Source organism: Diabrotica undecimpunctata, chromosome 2, assembly GCF_040954645.1.
Source record: "Diabrotica undecimpunctata isolate CICGRU chromosome 2, icDiaUnde3, whole genome shotgun sequence".
In the NCBI taxonomy this organism is placed as follows: Eukaryota; Metazoa; Arthropoda; class Insecta; order Coleoptera; family Chrysomelidae; genus Diabrotica; species Diabrotica undecimpunctata.
The window spans coordinates 168,130,984-168,155,233 of NC_092804.1; the positions used below are offsets into that span (position 1 = coordinate 168,130,984).

A 24,250-nucleotide genomic window follows, 5' to 3' on the forward strand; every position below is an offset into this window, starting at 1 on the left:
GAGTAGTAAAGACGGCAAGAGACGGTTCCCCAATAGAAATACGGTCAGTAGGAAGACCACGAAAACGATGGAATGACAACTTACTAGAGGCACATTGAAAAACAGACAGAGCCATGTCTATATAAAAAGAAGAAAAAGAAGATACTATTTACGGTGAGACGATTTCTTTCGTCAGTCACGAGGCTAAAGATTCGTTCCCCAAAAACGTTGGATGCAAGACTACACGACTATGTGCTCCTCCTTTTTTAAAAAAGGTGCATCACACCAGATGAAGAAAAACCACTTTAAAGTGCAGCCAGTTTTTCATCAATCTGTTCAGGGGAAGTATGTTGCTTCCATGGAGATATTGACCATAGTTCGAGCAATTGATTCAGAATGGATAATCTTCCGCATGCTAGTAACGATCAAGTGAATCCACTATTCGTGAATTCACGTTTCGGTTATGTTTGTTATCATTTTTTGTGAGCAATTTTACGCTTTTTGTTGGTGGTGTTCTAAGATTTATGAAGATTTGTTTGATGACTTTCATATAATTGTGCAATTGGTAGTTCTGTGTTGCTTTCTAAAGTTCAATGTACACTGTACACCATACTATCAACAGTATGAACATTTCTTTGTTTATTTATAAATAATATTTTTCTATTAACTACTTATTAATAGAAAAATTATCGTTTTTTTTGTGATAATAAACGTTTTTCTCTTATAATAGTAGCATAACATAAAAATAAAGTGAAGTAAATTTTTATTTTAGAGTTAATCGTTGGCTCCGACTCTGTTACATAAACAATGTGACATCATCGAACAATCCATGTCGTGTCCGTATGAATGAAAACGTACATGGTAACGTATAATGTGATGTCACAAATATCGAAACTATCCTCCTAAATTAATTAATTTGCCCATCATACCACACCATTACCATTTGCCGCTGCAATTTAAAATAGCTGGCGGCGTCAGACGAACGTTGCGGATGTGGTGTGGTTACATACACTTACATTCAGTGTACTTTGTTCGGAATAAAACGGAACTTTTTTATGGCCGATGGTGGGTGTTCCCCACGCTTATCCGCTAGCATACAATTGTCAATTTTTCGCAATTTCGAACTAAAGTAGTGATGACTAAATTCGTAAAACTAAAAATTTATTATTTATTGGTACGATTTAAAGAAAAACGATTAGAGGAACCTGAAGAATAGAATGTTGTTAGGCCGGGATCGGCTTACATAACATAGTTTTTCACAGAAAATACTCGTATAATAAAATACTCGTATAATACTCGTAAAATACTCGTATAATAAAATACTCGTTTTACTTTTTTAGTCGGGAAACAAACCCAATCAATATTATAAATATTGTGCAAGAATTATACGATAGTACGAAAAATGCAAGTTCTTTTCAACAAAATACCTTTTTTTAACTCAATTTTAATATATTTCTAATTAGTAATGAGTCTTTTTCTGAAATGTAACGAACATGAGAGTTGCAAAGTTACATCCGAACACTAACGAACTACAGATTAAATAAAGAATCAGGGAAACACTTATATACAGTGTATTTTGTTCGGATTTCGGAATAAAACGGAAATTTTTTATGGCCGCTCTACGCTATTTATAATTGTCAATTTTTCGCCTCCACCATGATGTCCAGCGTTTGAGACCAACGTTCTTCATATTTACACTAGAACATGCATTAAAAACACCTAAATTGATACAAAAAGTTATAAATATTAAAGAAGATTACACCACTAATTGATATCGGATTTTTTCTTCAATATATAAATCTAAATTCCATTTAAGGAAAAGAACTGTTTCGAGTTAAAATACATGACTATATTTCCAACCCTTTCCTTTCTCAAGCAGAAGTCCCTCAAGTTTCCATTATAGCTCCTTTATTGTAGTGACAGTATTGAGTGATCGAAGACAAACATCCCAGGTACCTAAACACTTCTCTATGCAGATAACACGGCACTCATAACTACACCCAAAAGGTAAAATTCAATGAGGACATTTATCAGAACTCAAAATTTATTAAACGTCCACAACTAATGGTGTAATAAGTGGAGAATTACACGTAAAGCACAAACTATTAATGCTCATCAAAACCGAGAATTCTCAACTTTTACAAGGATCTAAAGCGACTTTAGAAAGGGTAAGAAACAGAGTACGATTCTTTGGACCAATTGCAGGAAAGATCTGCATAAAACACACAAAAACTCTCATTCATTCGTAAATAAAACCTGCGTTCGATCCGTAATTTACAGCCAGAAAAACTCTCATTGTAACGAAAAACAGCTCAAGGTAGCCAAAGAGAAGATTAGGTGGTAATAAGCTGATCTTTCACAGGAACATTAGAAAGACCTCGTTGCTCATTCTCGGAAGCGAATTGGGCGACCAACTTACGGACGAGTACGCTGATCGCCTTCTATTCTATTCGAATTACCAAACGTTTGCAGGACAGATAAAGGTTGGTTTTTGCAATTTTCTAATCTCATTGCACAATGATATATGTCTTTGCAAAAAACAGTTTCGTTAGATTGGACAAGTAAGACAGATACAAACAGCAGCTGCCAATGTAACTATTGATGTAAAGCTGCAGTTTGGGGAAGGTCGACATACTTCTAGTAGAAAAGCAGATTTTTTGAACAACAAAAACGGATCTTTATAAAATGATACTAACACGGATGCTCACGAAAGACGATTTTGATATGAGAACGTATTTTTGTGAGCAAATTATGGCAATGCTAGAAAACAATCCGATCCACGTAATGTTTTCTGATGAGTGGACTTTACACTTAACGGTCATGTTAAGGACGGGAATTGTTTGAGATCATACTATAGTTCCTTTTTTATTGATAGCAAATTAAATGAAGTTAGTGATTTATATCCTGATCAAGCAAATACACAAATTCCAGCTAATATGGCATGGTTTCAGCAAGATGGTGCAATGCCTTATTACCAAATCCAAGTCCAGCAGTACCTCAACCGTATATTTCCAAATCGGTGAATAAGAAGGTGAAAATCGATGAAATGGCCAGCACGATCTCTTGATCTGGCATTATTAGATTCTTATCTTCTTTGCGGCACATATTTGCGGATAAGATGAAGCGGCATTTGAAATTCCACCATAGCCTGTAGAAGTTTTTGTCTGTTGACTGAGTCGTATGCGGCTTTGAAATCCACGAATATGTGGTGGGTGTCGACTCCGAACTGAAGCGTTTTCTCAAGAATCTGCCTGACTGTGATTTGATCCGTTGTTGATTTATTGTGTCGGAAACCGCACTGGTAGTTCCCAACTATTTGTTTAGCATATGGGATCAATCTTCTGTACAATACGTTGGACAATACTTTATATGCCACGTTAAGTAGGGTGATGCCTCTATAATTATCACACACCATCATATCTCCCTTTTTGTGAAGAGGGTGCATAATTTCCAGTCCGCGGGCGTTTCCTTCCGTTGCGACAGTTTGAATATAGCAAACGGAAAAGACTCTCTCTTGCCTGTTGACTGTCCCTAGCAACAGACATATTCTCTCTACTGTTGACTGCCGCTAGCAACAGATATTCTCTCTCTCTCTCTCTCTCTCTCTCTCTCTCTCTCTCTCTGTCTCTCTCTCTTATAGTTACGCGAAAAAAATACCGAAAAATACCGCGAATCGTCTTCTGAATCGTATACAGACGCAAATGTACTCTATCTCGTGATCTCAGTGTTAGTATTGCGAGACACGTGTTGAAAAACCGTTAAAGACAGGTCCCCGTACGAAGAACAACCGCAAGTGAAAGCCTGTAAATACCGCGACTGTATGTGCGGCAGCAGTATTGGTAAGACTTTTTATGAACTTGATTTGCTATAATCTGTATAACCCTTTACTCCATATCCTAATTTATTTGAATCAGCCCTATGTAATACAATACAGTCCTCATACACTGAAATTATATTCATAATTTCACATGTACACCCATTTGTTGTACAACAGTTAAAGCGTTTTTTCGAACAAGTTTCATTTATTTATATATAATTGAATTTATTTGCCTGGTACACACTGTATATGTTAACCACGTGCTCAACACGATTCGATTGCTTGTTTTGACTTGGGAATTGGGATTTTGAATGAATTTTATCACCGTTAACATTTTTTTTTCATTATAAACAAACTGACACGCTGGACTAGAACAGTTTCTTTTCGATAATCTATCTATCATGTTTAAACTACAGAATCGTATTTTTCCAAATCAGCTCGATCTCTTTGTTAAACCTGGTAGTTTTGGAACACTCCTCGTAGTTATTTTAATCATTTGAACACTTTGTATAACTTAAAATTTAAGCACGATATGGCCATTATTGGCAAAGTGCTTTTTGTGATATTAGGTAAATATTCAGCTGTAATTAATACGTAACAATTTAACCATAACAATCTTATCTATCCGTGTAAATAAATTTATTTTAATTATATTTGTAAAAGTGAGTCACTTAATACTTATTGGTTTTTACAAAATGAATCATACTATTGGTATATAACTATATTGAATAGAACTAAATATTTTTACCTGGGATTTAATATTTTGTGACTTTCAAATCCTTAAGGAAGCACCTAACTGTTATACTGATAAGAGTTATTATTTTTAGAAATCATAATTATTCTAAAAAGTGAAAATGTTCAAAGAAAACTTTAATAAGAAGACTTAAACGGTCTTCTATGCTGAGAAAGTTAATAGTAAATTCTCCTAATTTTTGAATTCTTCTCTTCTTTTGGTGCCTATTCGTTTCGAATATTGGCGATCATTCTGGCTATAATTATTTTATTAACTGATGCTTTAAATCGATTAGTTGTTGTGGAGTACCATTTCCTCAGGTTTTTAACCATGATATTCTTCTTCTCCCAATTCCTCGCTTTCCGAATACATTGCCTTGAAGGATTATTTTCAATAATCTGTATTTAGTGCCGTTTCTCATTATGTGTCCAAGATATTCTAACTTTCTCCTTTTAATGCCTCTAAGATATTCTAACTTTCTTCTTTTAATGTGCTTGAACCACATTAAATTCTAGGTAATAGCTAATCTGATTGTAACAAAAATTTTGCAGGTATGCAAAATTCAAAGTGTAAATATCCCATAAGAACTAAAATAGTAGTTGGTTATCATCCATTATAGTAAAACAAGAAATTGAGGAGGATGACGCATACATGTAACAGAATTTACTAATGGTTTGAAGTGCAAATCAAATGCGTCGTTTACTATTAAGAAAATCGAGAATGGGTGTTGGTTTCTTTATTCCTGTATTTTTCAATGAGCTATTTTATATTGAAAATTGCATTTCTTGTTGATCTGACTTTCATAAAACCAAATTACCTGATATTTCGGATTTTTCATCTATCTGTCTATCAATTACACTCTTCCGTAATTTCATTGTGTGACTTCTTCTTCTTGTAGTGCCTATTCGTTTCGGATGTTAGCGACCATCATGGCAATCAATATTTTTCAAACTGCTGCCGTGAAAAGATTTGTGGTTGTTGTGTTGAACCACGTACGTAGATTTTTCAGCCAGAAAATTCTTCGCCTTCCTGGTCCACGTTTTCCTTCTTGTGTGGCTAAGTAGTTGTATATCTTCCTTTCCACCTCGTCTCTTGAATGTAAGCAATTTACTATACTTCTTTTAAGCGCATCTACGAACTCCATACTCTTACCTCTAAGACCTTTAAGACCCTATTCTGATTTTTCTAAGGTAGATATCGTCTTCACTCGGAAATCCGAACGGAGGTTCAGTTTGTTTCCGGAACATTTTACCTCAAGGAATGCCATCATTTCATTATAATTTTTGTTAAAATATCATAGAGGGAATGAGAGTGGACGAAAGTACGTGGCCCACGCTTTTGTGTGGAAGACCCAGGCTGAGCTATTTCCGGTATAGCTTGAGGGTGGTGATTAAAAGTTATACAGCAATCGGGTGAATGAGTGGCGCTGAGACGTCGCCTGTGGCCCACCGTAACTGGACATCGTGAAGACGGAGAGCAAATGAGATGTGATGTGGCTGCAGTGGTGAAGATATGCTCTAACCAGAGCGGTCCCGGCCTGCAATCAATGATCGAAATATGAATAAGAGTACATAGGTTCTCGCCCCAAGCGTGGATTGCGGTTGAGGTCACAACATGTGGTGAGCTCGATTGCCATCTAGCCAGGATCTCATGGAGCGTGGAGCTCTTTAGAAAGAAATAGAAAATATGAAAATAGATAGTAGTGAAAAGAAAAGAGAACACGGTTGTCACCCTACGTTTCTATGAAATTAATAAATATTTACTCGACCTACCCTAAAATGTGGTCGGACCATTCCGATAGTACATGTCCCCTCGAATATTGAGGGTTTAGTATCGTTTAGCTATAGCGTTATCGTTTAGCATGGGCAGGATTTGAAAAACTTAGTTGGATACTTAAGAACCGCAAAATACCCCAATACTTGAGGAGCAAAGTGTTCAACCAATGCATCCTTCCTATCATGACATATGGATGTCAAACCTGGACCCTAACCAAGGCAAACATGACACAACAGAAAGAACAATGGAAAGAGCAATGTTAGGTATACGACTATCAGATAAAAATAGGAACGACTGGGTAAGATCCAAAAGTCGAGGACATAACAACAAAAATTGCCAAACTTAAATGGAGCTTCGCGGGCCACACTGCTAGACAAAAAGACCAACGTTGGAATACTACAATACAGCATTGGAGATCTTACGAAAGTACCCGACCAAGAGGAAGACCACAGATGAGATGGGTTGATGACATTAAAAGAATAGCCGGAACAAATTGGAAATATGTTGCTCAGGATAGAAACTGATGGAAGGAGTTGGGAGAGGCCTATGTCCAAACATGGACGACAGAAGATGATAAAATGTCCAACACCAGTTTAGAGTACACCATAGTAAAATTACCACGTCAGTGGCCGTACCTGCTTCTAGCCGCGTCAAAATAGTAAAAGTAGTAAGTACATGCGGTGCATCAGCTTCCGATCTTCTTGATTTGTGTTGATGTATCGACGAATGACCATACTGCACGCATCCACCATAAATAGACTGTTTTGTCCCATCCCAGTGATTGTAAACCACAAATATTGAGGTAAAAACTGTTATCCACATTGCGTTGGTTTACGTCTTTAAATTTGGTCTTTTTCTATTATGTATTTTTTATTTCTCTTCGTCAACAGCGAAACGAGAAAATTCCCTATAACTAGGAACAGGCACTGGTATATTTTTCCCGTACCCCTCTTAAAGTATGAGTTTACCTACATCCAATTATAGTTTTCTGGATCCCTACTGTGAGGATTACCCTAAAAGTCTTTAAGTTCTGTTTGTATGCAGAAATGAGGGAACACCATTGGATAAACCTTAAAATATATCGTTTCTTAATCTTATATTAGAATAAAATCGTTTTTGGTCTAAAGTCTAAAAGAATACCACACTGTAGTAATATACTCGGTCGGTAAAATTGAAAAAAACTTCATCGATGATCAGGAAACTCTTTATTAATAATTAACAATATAATATCAAATTGTTGCTTCGTTCGTTAATATAGGTAAATATTTTAGTTTATTTAGGAAGAAAACCAACAAAAACTATTTTTGTTAAGTAGTAATGTTCACAAGACGTGTAAGTCATAAAAATTTTCATTCATTCATTCTAAATGCATTCGGCTGGTACAATAATGCAGTAAAATACTAACAAGTATAGCGTGTTCGGTAAATCTTAATTAAAATTACTGATCTTGTCCAATAAAAGTACCGTAAATTATTTTATGTGAGTTAGAAATAGAAATCCTTAATGCTTTGATATCTGTTTTCAAGGTTTTGTGTTGCGCTGTCTCTAAAAAGTAAATAATGGAATATTTTGAGAAGGAATTTTTCTTGATAAGTATAAAGTATGGTCCGCACGACGTATGTCGGTAGGAATGTGTAAGTAAAAGTAAAGCTGCAAATAAAATAAAATCTTTGACAGTAGCAAAGTAATCATCAAATAAAATATATGATTTATTGATGTTGTCACTTGTATTTATTTTAAAAATGCACCTCATATAATTTGGCTCTGATCAGTCTACAGTTTCGCTGTTAGTTAATCAGTCGACATGGGCCAAAGCAACAATAAGAGCAGCCAGCCAAATATAAAATCAATTTAGCCTAACGTTTAGTTAGAGTTTTCCACTTGAGTATTTTATAGTAGAAATTGCAATATGTATATGTTTTGTTTTGACAGAAGGGACTAAAGAATAATAACAACATTTTATTAAAATCAATGAGCACAAATTTTAATAGATAAGGAACCGAGTTCAGAAATTGAAATCAGGAGAGGAATAAGGAATGTATTATGTTTCCATTACTTTTCAATGTCGATAGTGAATCCGTTGTAGAAGAAGTAATACTCTCTGAAAGTGAAGGAATAATAATTAACGGAAGAACTATTAACAACATAAGATATGCAGATAATACGGTGATTATGGCAACTTTGCTGAACAACCCCATTTACTACTAAACAAGAAAAACAGTTACTGTGAAAAATAATGACTAAAAATTAATAAAAAAAAGACTAAATACATGATAATAACAAAGAAAATAAATATACAAACAAATAAACATTTGGAACATGTACCGGTAGAAAGGTTTGAAAAAAAATACAAATACCTGAGAACCTGGATTTCAGAAAACATGATCAAACGACAGAACTAAGGGCAAGAATAGAAATGGCAAGAAATACGTTTGTAAAAATGAGAACAATTTTCTGCAATAAAGACCTTAGATTAGAACTAAGAGTAAAAGCTCTGAGCTGTTACGCATTTTCGGTACTAAAATATGGACTTGAAAGCTGGACACTGAAGCAGGAATACATAAATAAGCTTCAGTCATTTAAAATGTGGTGTTAGAGAAGGGTGCTTATAATGGATACAGAAGAAAACGAACACGGAAGTACTGCGAGAAATTGGTAAAGAATACAAAATAATAAACACAATAAAAATGAGAAAGTTACAATATCTGGGACAGCGATATGAAACACTAAGATTGATAATACAGAGAAAGATAAGAGGAGGGAGGAGTATATAAAGAAGATGTTAAGAGAAGGAAACTAGGAAACTAAGTTCCTGTAGCTGGCTGTATACCATGTACCACAAAAAAAAATTTTATTTCAAAATTTTTAGTAAAAGGTATAAATAAAATACCCAAACGGGCTATATCACAAATACAGAACGTTTTCGGAATGTAAATTCCATTATCAGTATAACAAAGTGCACATGCTATGATCATGTATCATCAGTTGTTATCAACAGGTCCTCGAAGACACTTTGTCTCAGGACCAAGTAACCGATGTAGAGCCATACGTTGCCATGTTACCAATTCCAACGGTAACTTAGACATCTTAATTTTTAATAGTATATAATGTAAAATATTTGTAAATTTATATCATTTAAAGGGTTTTCATCCATATATTTTAGTGGCTCATAGCATGTGCACTTTGTTACACTGATGATGGAATTTACATTCCGAAAACGTTCTGTATTTGTGATATAGCCCGTTTGGGTATTTTAGTTATACCTTTTACTAAAAATTTTGAAGTTAAGAGAATGGTTTAGATGCAGTTCAATAGAACTCTTCAGAGCAGCAGTAGATACAGATAAAGAGATAAAGATAGTGATGATGATATTGAACCTCCGATTGGGAGGCCACACTTAAAGAAGAAGATATGTTTTGTGTAGTTATATTGTTGAGAATCTAACGGAAGCAGGTTGTGCATGAATATTTTAGTAGCAAAACAACAATCAGTTAAGTGTGAAAAATATAGAAGATTGAGTTCAGTTGTGAATTTTTATTCCTAAACATTTTTTAATATATCATATAGACGCTGGTGTACCTAGATAGTCACTTAAAATATGAAAAACCAACCAAAAGAACCAGGAACGTGGGTTCCTGAAGAGCCCATGAAAGCTTTAAGAAGCTTCCAGGAAGTTTTCATATTTTAAAAGTTAACATGAAAAAAATTACAAAAAGAAAAATAAGCAGAAAAAGGTGGTGTATAAATTTTCTTCATCTGTTCTCCAGTGAATTCCGCATATTATGTTCAAAGTACTATAATGAATGTTCAATCCGCACATAAACGTGTTTGTGATGCATTGTGCATTAGTGAGACAAATCTCAAGTCAGGTTTAAACGGCAGAAAAAGTATAAATAGTGAAGTGGAGGTCGCACAATATAGAACTAAACCACACCCTAAGACTAACGATCTTCCTGAGAGTTGTAAGTTTAAAATTCGAAAAACTATATATATGATACACGTTTCTGTGGAAAAATAATATAACGAAAACTGACGAAATATCTGAAGGAGTCTTGAAGGCTCTTTCAGATATTTCGAGAAGTATGAAGAACAAAAATTAAATAAGAGGTTTTATTGTAAGAAAATAATCAATTACAAGGAATCAAGGGAGCACAAATATCTCGAAATATAATAAAAACATAGTGGAAAAATAAAAAACAAAGTTTTTATTAAATACTGCAATTTGACATACATAACCAATATCAAACCAATATAATAGCGCAAGATTTAATGCGTAGGTATATCGTTAATTCACGTGTATAAATTATACGATCCAAAGAGGCGGCAATTGTAAATATATATTTGTATTTTAACTCCTTATCTTATCTATACAGCGTAATATTTGTACGCATTTAGCTAAAAAGTGACATTCAAGTATTTATGTTGTTAATGGTAATTAGGTGTATATTTTGAACTTGCCAAAAGAACACTCTTAACCTTGTACATATTATCGTGTTTGCCTTATGTTTTCGGTCTAGTGTTGGTAGATTGGGTCTATATAAACTGCCCATTAAGAGCCTATTTTGGTCCTATTAAAGTAGATAAATTAAGGACGATTATTGCTTTTAAAGACGTAGGCAAATTGAGATTATGTCGACGTACCTCCCCAGTAACCTCCATTGCATGACTGAGAAGATAAAAATTGGCAGAGGGGTGCGGCAGGGAGATACCTTGTCGCCAAAACTATTTATAACAGTTATGGAGTACGAATTTAAACGGCTAGAGTGGGAATCAAAGGGTATTAGCATCGATGGAAAGATATTCAATCAACTCAGATATGCCGATGATATTGTTCTCATAACAGACAACTTAGGAGAAGCCAGAGTTATGCTACAACAACTACAGCAAGTAACCCAGAAAGTCGGTTTAAAAATAAACTATGGTAAAACAAAAATGATGACCAATCTCGTCCCCAATGAGCTAATAGAAATCGAAAAGTCGCCCATAGAACTTGTGGAAAAATATGTGTATTTGGGTCACGAAATAAGGTTAACGCGAGATAACCAAACATGCGAGCTACTCAGAAGAATAAGTCTGGGTTGGGCTGCATTCGGAAAAATGAGAGACGTATTTAAAACAAATATACCGATCCATTTAAAAAGAAAAGCTTTTAACCAGTGCGTTCTACCAGTCCTCACATACGGAGCAGAAACCTTAACTCTCACAAAAACATCAGCCGAAAAATTGAGAAGGACACAACGAAAGATGGAGAGATCAATGCTTGGAATAAGCTTAAGCAATAGAATAAGAAACGAGGAAGTTCGTAGACGAACTGGAGTGGAAGACATTATCGAACATATTACAAGGCAAAAATGGAGATGGGCAGGACATGTTGCAAGAATGAAAGACGACAGTTGGACAAAAAAATTGCTTGAGTGGAGACCACGGGCTGACAAGCGAAGCCGAGGAAGACCCCTAACGCGATGGACCGACGACCTCAAAAGAATCGTGACCAATTGGATAGCAGAGGCGCAGAACAGAAGCAGATGGAAAAGTCTAGAGGAGGCCTATGTTCAACAATGGACAACTCAGGGCTGATTGATGATGATGATGTGACCTCCCCAGTTCGATCGACGAATCGTACTTTCACGTTCCCGCAGAACCCATGGACAGTGCATGAAGTACAATTAATTGCTTTGTGTATTTAACGAGTTTCGCCCATCAAACTAGAATATTTTAGCAAAGAATACAGACTCGGAGAGAGAGAGAGAGTGAGAGACAGAGGGAGGGAGAGACGCATATGCGTCTATATTCTTTGATTTTAGCTAGGAGAGAGAATTCTGGTTTCACAGATTGGAAGTTGAGGTTGAGACATCGTGTAATACAACAATAAAACTTAAAGAAGAATACACTATATGCATGCACTATATAACACACATGCCACATCGGTGCTAACAGATACTGTAGAAGATCTGTATCTCCTACTAAACAGACTAATCAGGGAAGACTATTAAAAAGAATAGGAAAAAAATCAAGACTGTGTATAGACCTAAGAGAAATCAACAAAATAGTCACACCTTAATCATAGCTCTTTCCACTGATAGAAAATTTAATAATAAAAACAGCAAACTGTGATTACTTTACAACATTAGATATTAATTTAGCATTCTCGTCAATTACAATTAAAATTGAAGATAAGCATAAAACACAATTTTTAACACAAGAGGGACACTTCCGGTGAACCTGTCTACCATTTGGACTGAAGATACCACCAGCCATTATCCAAAGAATACTAAGTACCACAATAAGAAAATATAAAATGTCAGATTTGGTAATAAACTTTATTGATGATATTATAATATTATCAAAGACATTCACAGATCATATTTCACATCTATCAACATTATTGGAAACAATTATGAAGGGAAGTTTGAAACTAAAATTCTCAAAGTGCTCATTTGCGAAAAATAGTGCAAAATGCTTGGGTCACATAATCGAAAAGAAATCAGTGAGACTATTAACAGATTATCTCACCTCCTTTTCATCAAAAATGTATACCACAGTTATATATTTGATCTGCTATATAAACTATTAAGGAAATATGTAAGTTGATCTGGACAAAAGAAACAAGAAGCCTTTGATAAGATAAAAACCTGGTTGTGTTTACAACCAGTTCTGAAGATATTTGACCCAAATGTTCCGATCTACACAGACGCATGCATGATTGGCGTGGGAGCTGTGCTAAAACAGAATGATGAAAACGTTGATAGTAGACCAGTGTCCTATGTTCCAAAAAATTTAATAGAAGCACAAAAAAAGTAATATATCTAGAATGCTTAGCCATAAAAGAAGCAGTAAAATATTGGCAACATTGGCTAATGGGCAAAGAATTTAAGCTATATTCTAACCATAAACACCTGGTAGATATGATTTTTAAAGCTAGAACGGATGAAGAATTAGGTGATTTGGCTTACTCCTTATCATCATTCAACTTTAGAATTAAAATATAATCCAGGGTAAAACAATTGGTATAACGTAAAAAGACCTACAACTCAATGTTGGAGACCAAGTATACGTGGAAAATGGTAATAAATTCAAGAGAGCAAAGCTAAATAAATTGCGAACTGGATCATACACAATTAAAAAGAAGTGGTCGAATTTAATCTACGAATTGGACACTGGATACAGAAAAGAAGAGTCAAACCTGTCCCACATCACAAAACTAACACCGTTGTTAGAAGAATTCAGAAGTGAACACATGCCTATGTAGTTCTCACCCGAAGGGGGGGGGAGTTTCCGAGTTCCCATACAATATCTGCTCTCGAGATTTTCTTAACTGTTTAAAGGGAAGGAAAATAATAATTAAGACAATAACGTGTAAGACACGAAATAGAAATCAGTTTTCAGGAAGTGGAGACAGCTATAAATTCAGTTAAAAATAGAAAGTCACCAGGACCAGACGGAATAACCAACGAGCTTCTAAAACACGGAGGAGAAAGTATAACCCTAGAGACAACAAAACTTATACAAAAAGTAATATTGCATTGCAAGATACCAGACGCATGGAGAAACAGCATAATGATACCAATGTTCAAGAAAGGAAATAAAGAAGACCCCAACAATTATAGAGGTATAATTCTACTGAACACCGCACTTAAGTTTACCTCAAAAGTACTAATCAACAAAATCAATAAACTAACAACTTTATCAGATGAACAACAAGGATTCAGATCCGGAAGATCTTGTGTAAACGCCGTATTTGTACTTATCACAAATCACAAAAAAGGCCATCGAGTACAATAAGCCAGCATATCTATGTATTATAGACCTGACAAAGGCTTTCGATCGTATCCAAGTCGAAAACGTCTTAGACCTACTGTATAAAAGAAACATACCAATCAATATTATACAAACCATCGAAAACATCTACTTCCATAATCGAATACAGGCAAAGATAAATGTAAAAGTAACACAGTATATATCAGTACAAAGCGGAGTCAGACAGGGTGACTCGTTAAGCCCACTTCTCTTTAATATAATTATGGACGAAATAATACAAGCAGTACGTAAAGGTCATGGTTACAGAATGGGGAACAAAGAAATCCCAATATTATGTTATGCAGACGACGCCGTACTTATCGCCGAGAGACTATGATAATATCAGCAGAAAAAACCAAATGTATGACAACATCTAAATACCCACTACGATGTAAAATTGAAATTAATGAAAAAATACTAAAGCAGGAAGCAACGTTTAGATATCTGGGAATAGATATAACGAGTTACAGAGATGTTGAAGAAGAAGTACGACAACAAAGCTTAAAAGCAAGTAAAGCGGCGGGATCTCTTAATGACACAATCTGGAAGAACAAACACCTAAGACAAGACACAAAAACAAGAATCTATAAAGCAGCAATTAGACGTTTAATAACATACACGGTGAGAAAAGACTTGATACATCTATATCTATCTTGCAATATAGAAGACATACATGGATGGGTGACAAAACAGAAACGGGAGTGGAACGAACACATTAGTAGAATGGCAGAGGATAGGATAGAACGAATAGCATGAGATAAGTCACCAAATGGACGAAGAAGTATTGGTAGACCAAGAAAAAGAAGGTGCGATAATTTAAACAATTTAGGAGGCTAATATTGAAGAAGAAACAGGCTTTAAAGCCTACATACAAGAAGAAAGAAGGAGAAGAGATTTTCTTAAATTTGAATTTTACCGTCTTACCGATGGAATGCAAGATTACCAAGCAGCTTGAGATAGCCGGTAACAGACGAGTGACAGTGACAAGTGAAAATAAATATTATGAATGAGAAATGATAACAAAACCTAATTAATAGCTTTAATTGTCGTTTCTTTGTTATTTTCAGGTATGATACCGTATAAGTATAAGTTTGTAAGTCTTAAAATCTTATTATTTTCAGAGCAACTCAATTTGTATATTAAAGGTATACCCCTAACTTTTCTAATTGTATAGTGCTGTAAAAAGTAACATATTAAAAATATAATAATTTATGAAAATTTTAAAACTCACGGATCAAGAAAAAGCAATAAATTGTCAAACATGCCTTACTCAAATAACCAAAATAGTTAACGTATTAAATGTTCACCTCCACCAACACGCTAATCTTAAATTCCGATAAATATACTTTATCTATCAATTTTATTATTTGCTAGAACAATAATCATAAACACTGAATGCTTCTAAATTTGACATTATGTACATAAATGGTTGTTATACGATACATACCCTAAAAAATTTCATTTTTTCTTCGAACGAGGGCACATCTTGTCGTCGCCTGCTAGTAAACGTGTACATCGAGTATTTCCTCGGGTTTTCTTTAATAGTAGTTGTGTGTTCTTCGACAGTACTACTCTTATAACTCTTTTGGCGATCCTCATTCGAACTAAACGTAAAATTAGCAGGCCTATGTCGCCGAACCGAAAACGAATACTCAGAATGTTGCGCCATCACTTACTTATTATCAGAAGTTTATCAAATCACTACTTAAACTAAAAAAAACCGAATAGAAATTTGAATATCGAAAATCTGCCGCTCGTCCGCTGACCAACTCACATTTTCAGACTTGAGTGACGACTGACACCACGGCGAATTGAAGGTAAAGACCTTACCTGTTGTAGACACAATGGTTATCTTATCTGATAAACAGGAGACGGTAAGATTGCAAGTGATTCTTAGATTTGATGTCTTATTCCACGAAATTTCAATATATTATTTTGGTAACATAACACAAATCTCAAAAATTTCTTAATTTTATTGCTTTGTTTGGAATGCAGCTAAGGAATGTCAATATTTAAATAGAATCAATTTGTTTGTTAAGAAAGCGACGAATTTATTTTGAACGTTAGAATAAGTCAATAGTCATTATTAACATAACAAAAGAAAGAAAGTATCTAGACAGTTGGGTGAATTCAATATTATATTTCAGGTAATAATATTTTTTTGTTTATTGGCGCCAATATTTCAATCTTTGAATTAATGTACAATGGGATAAATTGTGTTATGTACTTTTGTACACACAATATATTATAGCAATGGTAATGCAAAATCGGTATAAAAGATGTATTTTCTCGGCTTCCAATGAAGCAATTGTCTTCATTTTATTTAATTCTACGTAATTCGAATAGAGACATCTAAAAAAGCATTACCAAATGCCGGATATTCTTTAGTTTTGTTAAAAATAAATTTATTTATTTATACTCCAGTCCTCATAGACGAAAATGCGACTGAACTTCTAAAAATCATACGAACAAGCTGAATTTTTCTGAGAATGTTAATTTTGGGATCCCAAAAATATGCAAAAAGTGCACTATTCCTACCCCAGGCTTCTCCCTAAAACCACCCACCTGGAAGGGGGGCCTACATTTTTTATTTGAAATATTTTTTCTACGGCACCGATTCTTCGTAAATCGTTTTTTTCCTCTAAGATAAGGTTGAGATACTTTTTGGTTTTTTCGAATTGATATCATTGTGGTTTTCTTAATGTTTATTTTCATACCAAATTGCTTGCAGGTCAAGTTGGTCCTCTCGATGAGTCGTTGTAGATCCAAGCCATCGTCAGCGTATCTGATGCTGTTGATATTTACTCCATTTGACTTGACTAATACCTTGGAATCTTCCAATGTCTCTTTAAATAGAAACTCGGAATAAAGATAAAATAGCAAGGGTGACAAAACAAATCCTTGTCTAACTTCTCTTCTAATTTCTACGTGAAACCTTCGATTCTTACTCTGGCGTTTTGGTTCCAGTACAAGTTTTTTAGTAGTTTGATGTCCTTTTCCTCTAAACCTTCTCCTTGCAAACATTTTAATAGTAGGTTGTGCCTTACTCTATCAAATGCCCAAAGAATCAATCTATTTAAATGTCTTGCTGTAGTTTGACTATCTGACATCCAGTAGTTCCTTACTAAAGTCTCTAAACACAATTTAAAATTCGACTGTGCCTTGGTGCTTCCAAATCAAGCCCCGTAGAAAGTTTTTGTATTAAATATTCAGAGCCACCACTTCATCTAAGAAGACAACAGCTTTTGCGTACATACTTTGCAAAGATATTAACAAATCCTAGTAATACCACAATGACTGAAAATTCAAAAGAAACAGTACTCAGTCTCGAGCACCCCTTAAGTAGGGAGAGAGTGCTAAGCATCTAATCAATACCAGACAGCTTTCCCAGCAAATTCATCCAACGACATCCAACGACTTTTCGACAGCATCTTTTACTTTTGTTCAATTATGTCGATCAGGCAGCTAAACTGAAATGGAAATTGGCTGGATATAACGAATTTCTTGGACGGCAAATGCGCTGAAGCGCTCCACTTCAAATGAAAACAAAACAATTTCCATATGTACTGAATCTCTTTCCTCGATTTATTGCATAAAATGCATCTTCTTAAAAAACCACTAGTCCAAGGAATACACAACACCTGCAACTAACTATATACTACGAACATAATAGTCACAATTATCTGGACTCCATTGCACCTTGTATATTAAGCGATGGAAAAGCAGACCAAGCCGCCAAAACAGCATGTTCTTCTGAAACAGCTTTCAAAGATATTTAAACTAATATAGATCTTAAGGTATTGAATTAACAAAAAACAAATGAATACCTTATTTTTCTTCGTCCTGTTCCCTGCTGGATTATTGTGCGTTGGCCACTAAATTGGCTGTACTAATTTTGTTGACGGCAGCTCGGAAATTCCAACCTCCGAAACCATATAAAAGGGTAGAAAATACATAACATCTTACTTTACTAACATTACGGAATCAGAAAATCCTTGAAAATCAAAATGTCAAAACCAATGTAAAATGTAATTCATATTACAAGCAATTATAGTTTAATGCCATATATAAAATAATGTTTATCATGAAATAAGAAAACAAAGATCTTAAAAAAAATTGTATGTACATTTTTTTTATTTTTGTAAACATATGTGGCTATTCAATAAGTTTTGCGATTCGATAAGAGAGGGCGTTGCTTCTAGACTAATTTTTTTGTTATATTGGTACACTCTTCATATAAATGTATGTATAGTTTCATTTAAATCCGTCAATTCATTTTGTATTTAGAAGCCATTTAGTATCGACGAGTCACAGTATTTTTTTACAATAAAAAAAATCAAGTATCGTGCAGTGATTGAATTTTCATTTTTGGTAGGTTTAAAAGCAAAGGAAATTTATAAATGAATGTTGAAAGTGTATAAGCTGCTGAATTTATGCATGGTTGTACAAGCCTTGAAGACGATCCACGCCAAGAACGTCCTAAACAGCAACAACACCAGAAATCATAGAAAAAATATATGACATCGTATTGGAAAATCGTAGAGTGACTAAAAGAGAAGTCCTAGGCATCTCATTGGGCAGTATAAGTAATATTTTAACTTGGGTATTGGGTTTCAGAAAGCTGTATTGACAATGGATGCCTTATTCTCTAACAATGGAACAAAAACAAATTCGAACGCCACTTTCTCAGCAACATTTAGAGCATTTTCGAAAGGATAAATTAGATTTTTTGCATTGATTCATCACTATGGATGAAACTTGGGTCTATCACCATGATCCTGAACCAAAACAAGAGGCTAAAGAGTGGTGTGAACCTGGTTCTTGGTTCGAATGGCTAAAATCCATGAATTAAAGTTCGAGTACACCGTATGCACTAGATTTGGACCCTAGCGATTTCGGTCTGTTTCAGTACCTAAAAAAATATATGCGTGAAAAGGGTTTTTCATCAAATGATGAGGTCATATCATTCATTCAACAAGTGTGTTGATGTTTAGGGAGACTATACTGAATAATAACCTGTATTTCAAAATATAAAATTATTGTTTTTCTTATCGAACCGCAAAACTTACTGAACAGCATATTATGTCAGTATATGTCGTTGGAATGTAAAGAATAGTGGGCTGGTTTATACATACTCTCTCTACCGATTTGATACTATTTTGTGTTTGTATTTGAAATATGTATTTGTACTAAATAATTTTTATAACCAAATATTATCCGTTGTGTATTTATAAACCAACTAAAATGCGTGTTGTCATTTGCCATACAAATTGCCATACGGTAGAAAGTATTCGGTCGTTAACATTTAATAAAAGTGCCTTGAATATAGGTTAAAACTGTTTCACAGATATTTTTTATGACGTAAATTCAAATTTATGATAATTCCTGTGTTACTAAGAGCGATGAAATATATATGAAGTATTTGTATTTTCATTTTTATTATTTGTATTATATAAATATTCACGAGGATAAATGATTCTTCTTCTGTTCTCAGGAACGACACGAAAGTCTCTGGCAGCGTCCTTAGAAAGGCTTATTTCGAGCTATGTTTTGCGAAGGAATCTGCTTGTTTGTTTCATTGCAACCTGCTCAGTACCCGCACCCTTATTGAAGACACCCTGTTATCATATGCCAGTTTTTACTTCAACTTAAATCACATAGTCCCTATATTCTGCATTGTAGCATTCTAATAATTCACCTGTTTGTGATTGCACTGCTTTTGAATTCTGCAAGAGTGACTTATCTCAGCTAAATGCCCTTTTCAGCATTTGACAAAACCCAAACCAAAGACAAAAGTGATAAAAAAAGAGAAGTGCACACCAAAAACAAAAAAAATATCTACACTTCAAAATGCCCAAGACATTTCTTTCGTATGAGTTTAAACTTCATTGCCCACCTTTTCTTTTAAAGTATTTTTATTATATCACATTTATAATAAGTGTATTTTGTGTACTAATGACTGTGACCATCGTCAAAATAAAATGAATAATGTTTTGTGTTAATTTAATCAAATACAACTCTTTAAAATTGTATTCTTCCCGCTATAGGCCCACCATTATATCTGTAAATAGTGCAAAATGGCTAGATGATAAAAACTGCCATGGTCCAGTTGATTGAAGCCTAATTGATCTCTACCATTAAAAAAGATATCAAGAAGATAATAAATATCAACAAGATAAAAGATATCAATATATAAGAATGCTAAAAAACGAAGAAATAAAAAACGAATTAAAAAATAATGTGAATGTTAATACAAAAAAAAACACTAACTGACAACAAACAAATTATGGACGTAAATAAAAAGTGGTATAATATAAAAAACACATTACTGAAACCAGCTCAAGAAAGTTTGATACAACATAGTCCAGAGGCTAAAAAACAGTGATTGACAGAAGAAATACTATTACAGATGAAAGGAAGAAGGAAATATAAAGGAAAAGATCTACAGAAGTATAAAGAAATACAACGAATAATTAAGGAAAAAATCAAAACAGCTAAGGAAATGCTTTAATGAAACAATGTAAAGAGATAGAAGAACTAGAAACAAAATATGATATGAGAAATATGCACAAAAAAATAAGAGAAGTGACTGAAATGAGTCGAAATAGACACCAAGGGCACATAAAAGACAAAAATTGAGCCTACTACTAATAGATTTACCAGAGAAATTAAGACGATGGGAGGAGTACGTTAGAGAACTTTTCCAAGATGAAAGAGGTGAAATGCAGAAAATACAAGAATTAAATCCTTTAGAGAGACAGAAGATCAAGAAAGATGAAATCAAATATGCTATCAAAAACTCTAAAGACAATAAGGCAGCTGGATTAGATGAAATACCAGTAGAACTGTTAAAACTAGTGGAAGAGGATAACTTGGAAGTATTGGCAGATTTTATTCAACACGGTGTACGATACGAGAATAATACCACAAGAGTGGCTGAAGTCAGCATTTATAACCATCCCTAAAAAACAAGCAGCAAAAGAGTGCTCTGATTATCGAACAGTGAGCCTCATGAATCATACTTTAAAAGTACTGCTGAAAGTAATACATAAGTGAATAGACGAAAGGCTAGAGAAGGATATTAGCGATACGCAGTTCGGGTTACGAGATGGAATGGGTACTTAAGAAAGACTATTTGCCATCAACATATTGATTCAGCGATGTCGGTATGTAAACGTTGATCTACACTTGTGCTTTGTTGACTACCAAAAAGCTTTCGATAAAGTAAGACATGATAACTAATATCAATACTTATGAACAAGCGCATTGACAGTAAAATTATAAATATAGTGCAAACATTATATTGGAACCAAAGTGCCATAGTTCATATTGATGGGCAACACTCAGAAAAAATGAAGATCTGTAGAGTAGTTAGACAGGAATGTGTTTTATCGCCACTTTTGTTTAAGTAATATTCTGAAAAAAATTTCCAAAACACGCTCAATAATACCGTTAACGGAAAATTAATTAACAACTTACGATATGCAGACGACACTGTGATCATAGAATCACGAGTATAGAAGATCTACAACATCTTGAGGGGACCAAAATATGAAATTTTGAGACTCAGAAAACAGGGAAAGATTCAAGGAAGATCTGTTGGCCGAAGGCAGAACTCATGGTTGAAGAATCTACGTGATTGGTATCAATGCAAATCGATTGATTTGTTTAGAGCAGCAAGTTCAAAAATAAAAATAGCCGTAATGATTGCTAACCTCCGTAGGCAGACGGCAAAAAGAAGGAGAATTAAAAAGATATTTTTAAAAATGAAAGTAGTCTTTGTATGAGATGTATGAGATGATGTAGAAAAATATCATAGAAAGAAATAAAAAGTTTACTGCTATTAATCGATTTTTTAATTCAAGCTAATGAACAACGAATCAATAGCAATAATCGCAAAGATATTCAACAATATATACAACTCTGGAGAAATACCAACAGAATGAGAGAAACAAAAGAGAATCTACAAGCTGTGTGAAAATCAAATTTCCCCCAACCAGTTCGGGTTCACAAATGCTGTTGGTACTAGAGAGGCTTTGTTCTCAGTACAAGCCTTATTCCAGAGATGGAACTGGTCTGGATGGTCTTATTCCACAAGTCTGGTTGATTACGAGAAAGCGTTTGATCGAGTACAGCACGCCAAGATGATGCAAATATTTAAAGAAACAGGAATTAACAACCAAGATCTGAAAATAATTAGAAATCTCTACTGGAATCCGACAGCAAATCTCAGAGTTGAAGGTGAACACACTGACTATGTGAAAATCATGCGTGGAGTGAGGCAAGGCTGTATTTTGTCTCCTCTAATCTTCAATCTGTACTCTGAAAGAATATTTATCGAAGTTTTGCACGAAACTGAAAAAGGTATTCTACTAAATGGTTACTGGCTAAACAAACATCAGATATGCAGATGACACCATAGTATTTGCGGACAACTTAGAAGACCTACAAGTTCTTATGAACGAAATCACGTATTACAGTCAACAATATGGACTCAATATAAACGTTAAGAAGACAAAGCTTATGATAATTAGCAAGAAAAGAATAACAGAAGGTCAACTCTACGTCAACCAATCCCCTGTAGAAAGAGTGACGCACTGCAACTACCTCGGCACCATAATAAATGAAGAATGGACCAACAACCACGAGATTAGAGTACGCGTCGGAAAAGCTAGATCCACTTCAATCGGATGGGGGCCTCTCTCTTGATACAAAAGTAAGAATGCTGCGATGCTACGTCTTCCCTGTACTTTTTTATGGTGTTGAACCGTGGACCTTGAACAAAGATATGTGCAGAAAACTGGAAGCATTTGAGATTTGGCTATATCGGAGAATGCTTAATATCCCGTGGACTGACCGAGTCACAAATGAGGAGGTCCTCAGAAGAATGAATAAGAATCGAGAAGTACTGACCACCATCAAATCTCGAAAGTTACAGTTCTTCGGACATATTATGCGAAATAAATCCAGATATGCTCTCCTTCCAGCCATCCTGCAAGGAAAAATATTTGGAAAACGAGGTCCAGGAAGAAGAAGAACATCTTGGTTAAAGAACCTCAGAATCTGGTTCAATACCACATCTGTGCAGCTTTTCCGCGCTGCTGCAGATAAGATAAAGATTGCCATGATGATCGCCAACATTCGTAACGGATAGGCACGTCAAGAAGAAGAAGAAATCGATTTTAGGAAAATAATTTTACAGCGTGTATCCAATAGTATATACATATATAAAAATATATAGATCTGTAAGTATGAAACTTTCATTTTAATTTATTTTATTTATTTAAATTCATTTACTCTTTCCACGTAAGACGGTGTGTTTGTGTTTTGACACAAGGAACAATGAGTTCACATCTCCCCATTGCCGCTATGGTCCCTTGCTGGTTTTCGCTTTCTATTTCCCTAATGTTTCAGAAACACCTTTATATACATTAGTTATTATTAATTAATTAATTTATTCTTTATTTATTGTTATTATACGATTGAGTTATGAAATCAAATAAAACTTTCCTTTTTGATCTTCGGCTACAAATTATTTGCCTTGTAGAAGTGCGTAAGTACTTCTTAAGTCGCTTCAAGATTGTCTTGACCTCTACAATCACAAGATAATAATAATATTCCGTTCGCACGTTCTTTTTTTAAGGTCAAGAGTAGTTGAACTTTTATGTAACGAACGTGTGTTTGCAAAATTAGCGAATTATACAACCAAAGTTTAAAATCCGGTTCAGCAATAAAAATATATAAAGTTAGACGAAAATTGGTAAATGTAAGAAAGTGTATGTATGGTATGTTTCAAGGTTCTTCTGTATATATAGATATTTAACATTTTGGTGCACACAGAACACAGATTTTTTTATTTATTCTGTTACTGTTAGACTTACTTTTATATGTCTTCTTCTACCTACTTTATAAATAGGCAAAATGCCTGTTTTACTTCGGTTTTTAGCCTCAATTGACGTTGTCTGACCATCTTTTCCTCGGTCGTCCCAATGATCTTCTTCCATTTGGCGATTTGTCTCTTGCTATTCGCACTATTCTATTTTCTGTCATTCTTTCGATGTGTTGATTCCATTCCACTTTTCTTCTTTTGGTCCACGCGTTTATTTCCTCTATACCACATCTCGCTCGTATTTCCTCACTTCTTACTC

The 24,250-nt window shown here is 34.5% G+C and overlaps 1 protein-coding gene across 7 annotated transcripts in view; it reads right to left on the reverse strand.

Annotated features, from left to right (window-relative positions):
* Positions 1-24,250, reverse strand: part of Sarm (sterile alpha and armadillo motif) — a 368,252-nt gene that overhangs the window by 86,550 nt on the left and 257,452 nt on the right. The window contains exon 1 of one of the 7 annotated variants that reach the window (XM_072523937.1): positions 15,550-15,904. The exons of the other annotated variants lie outside the window; for them this stretch is intronic. Coding sequence (XP_072380038.1) covers positions 15,550-15,771 — 222 coding nt within the window. The 5' untranslated portion in view covers positions 15,772-15,904. Of the gene's footprint in view, positions 1-15,549; positions 15,905-24,250 lie in introns of those variants that run through there. 7 annotated transcript variants of the gene reach the window in all.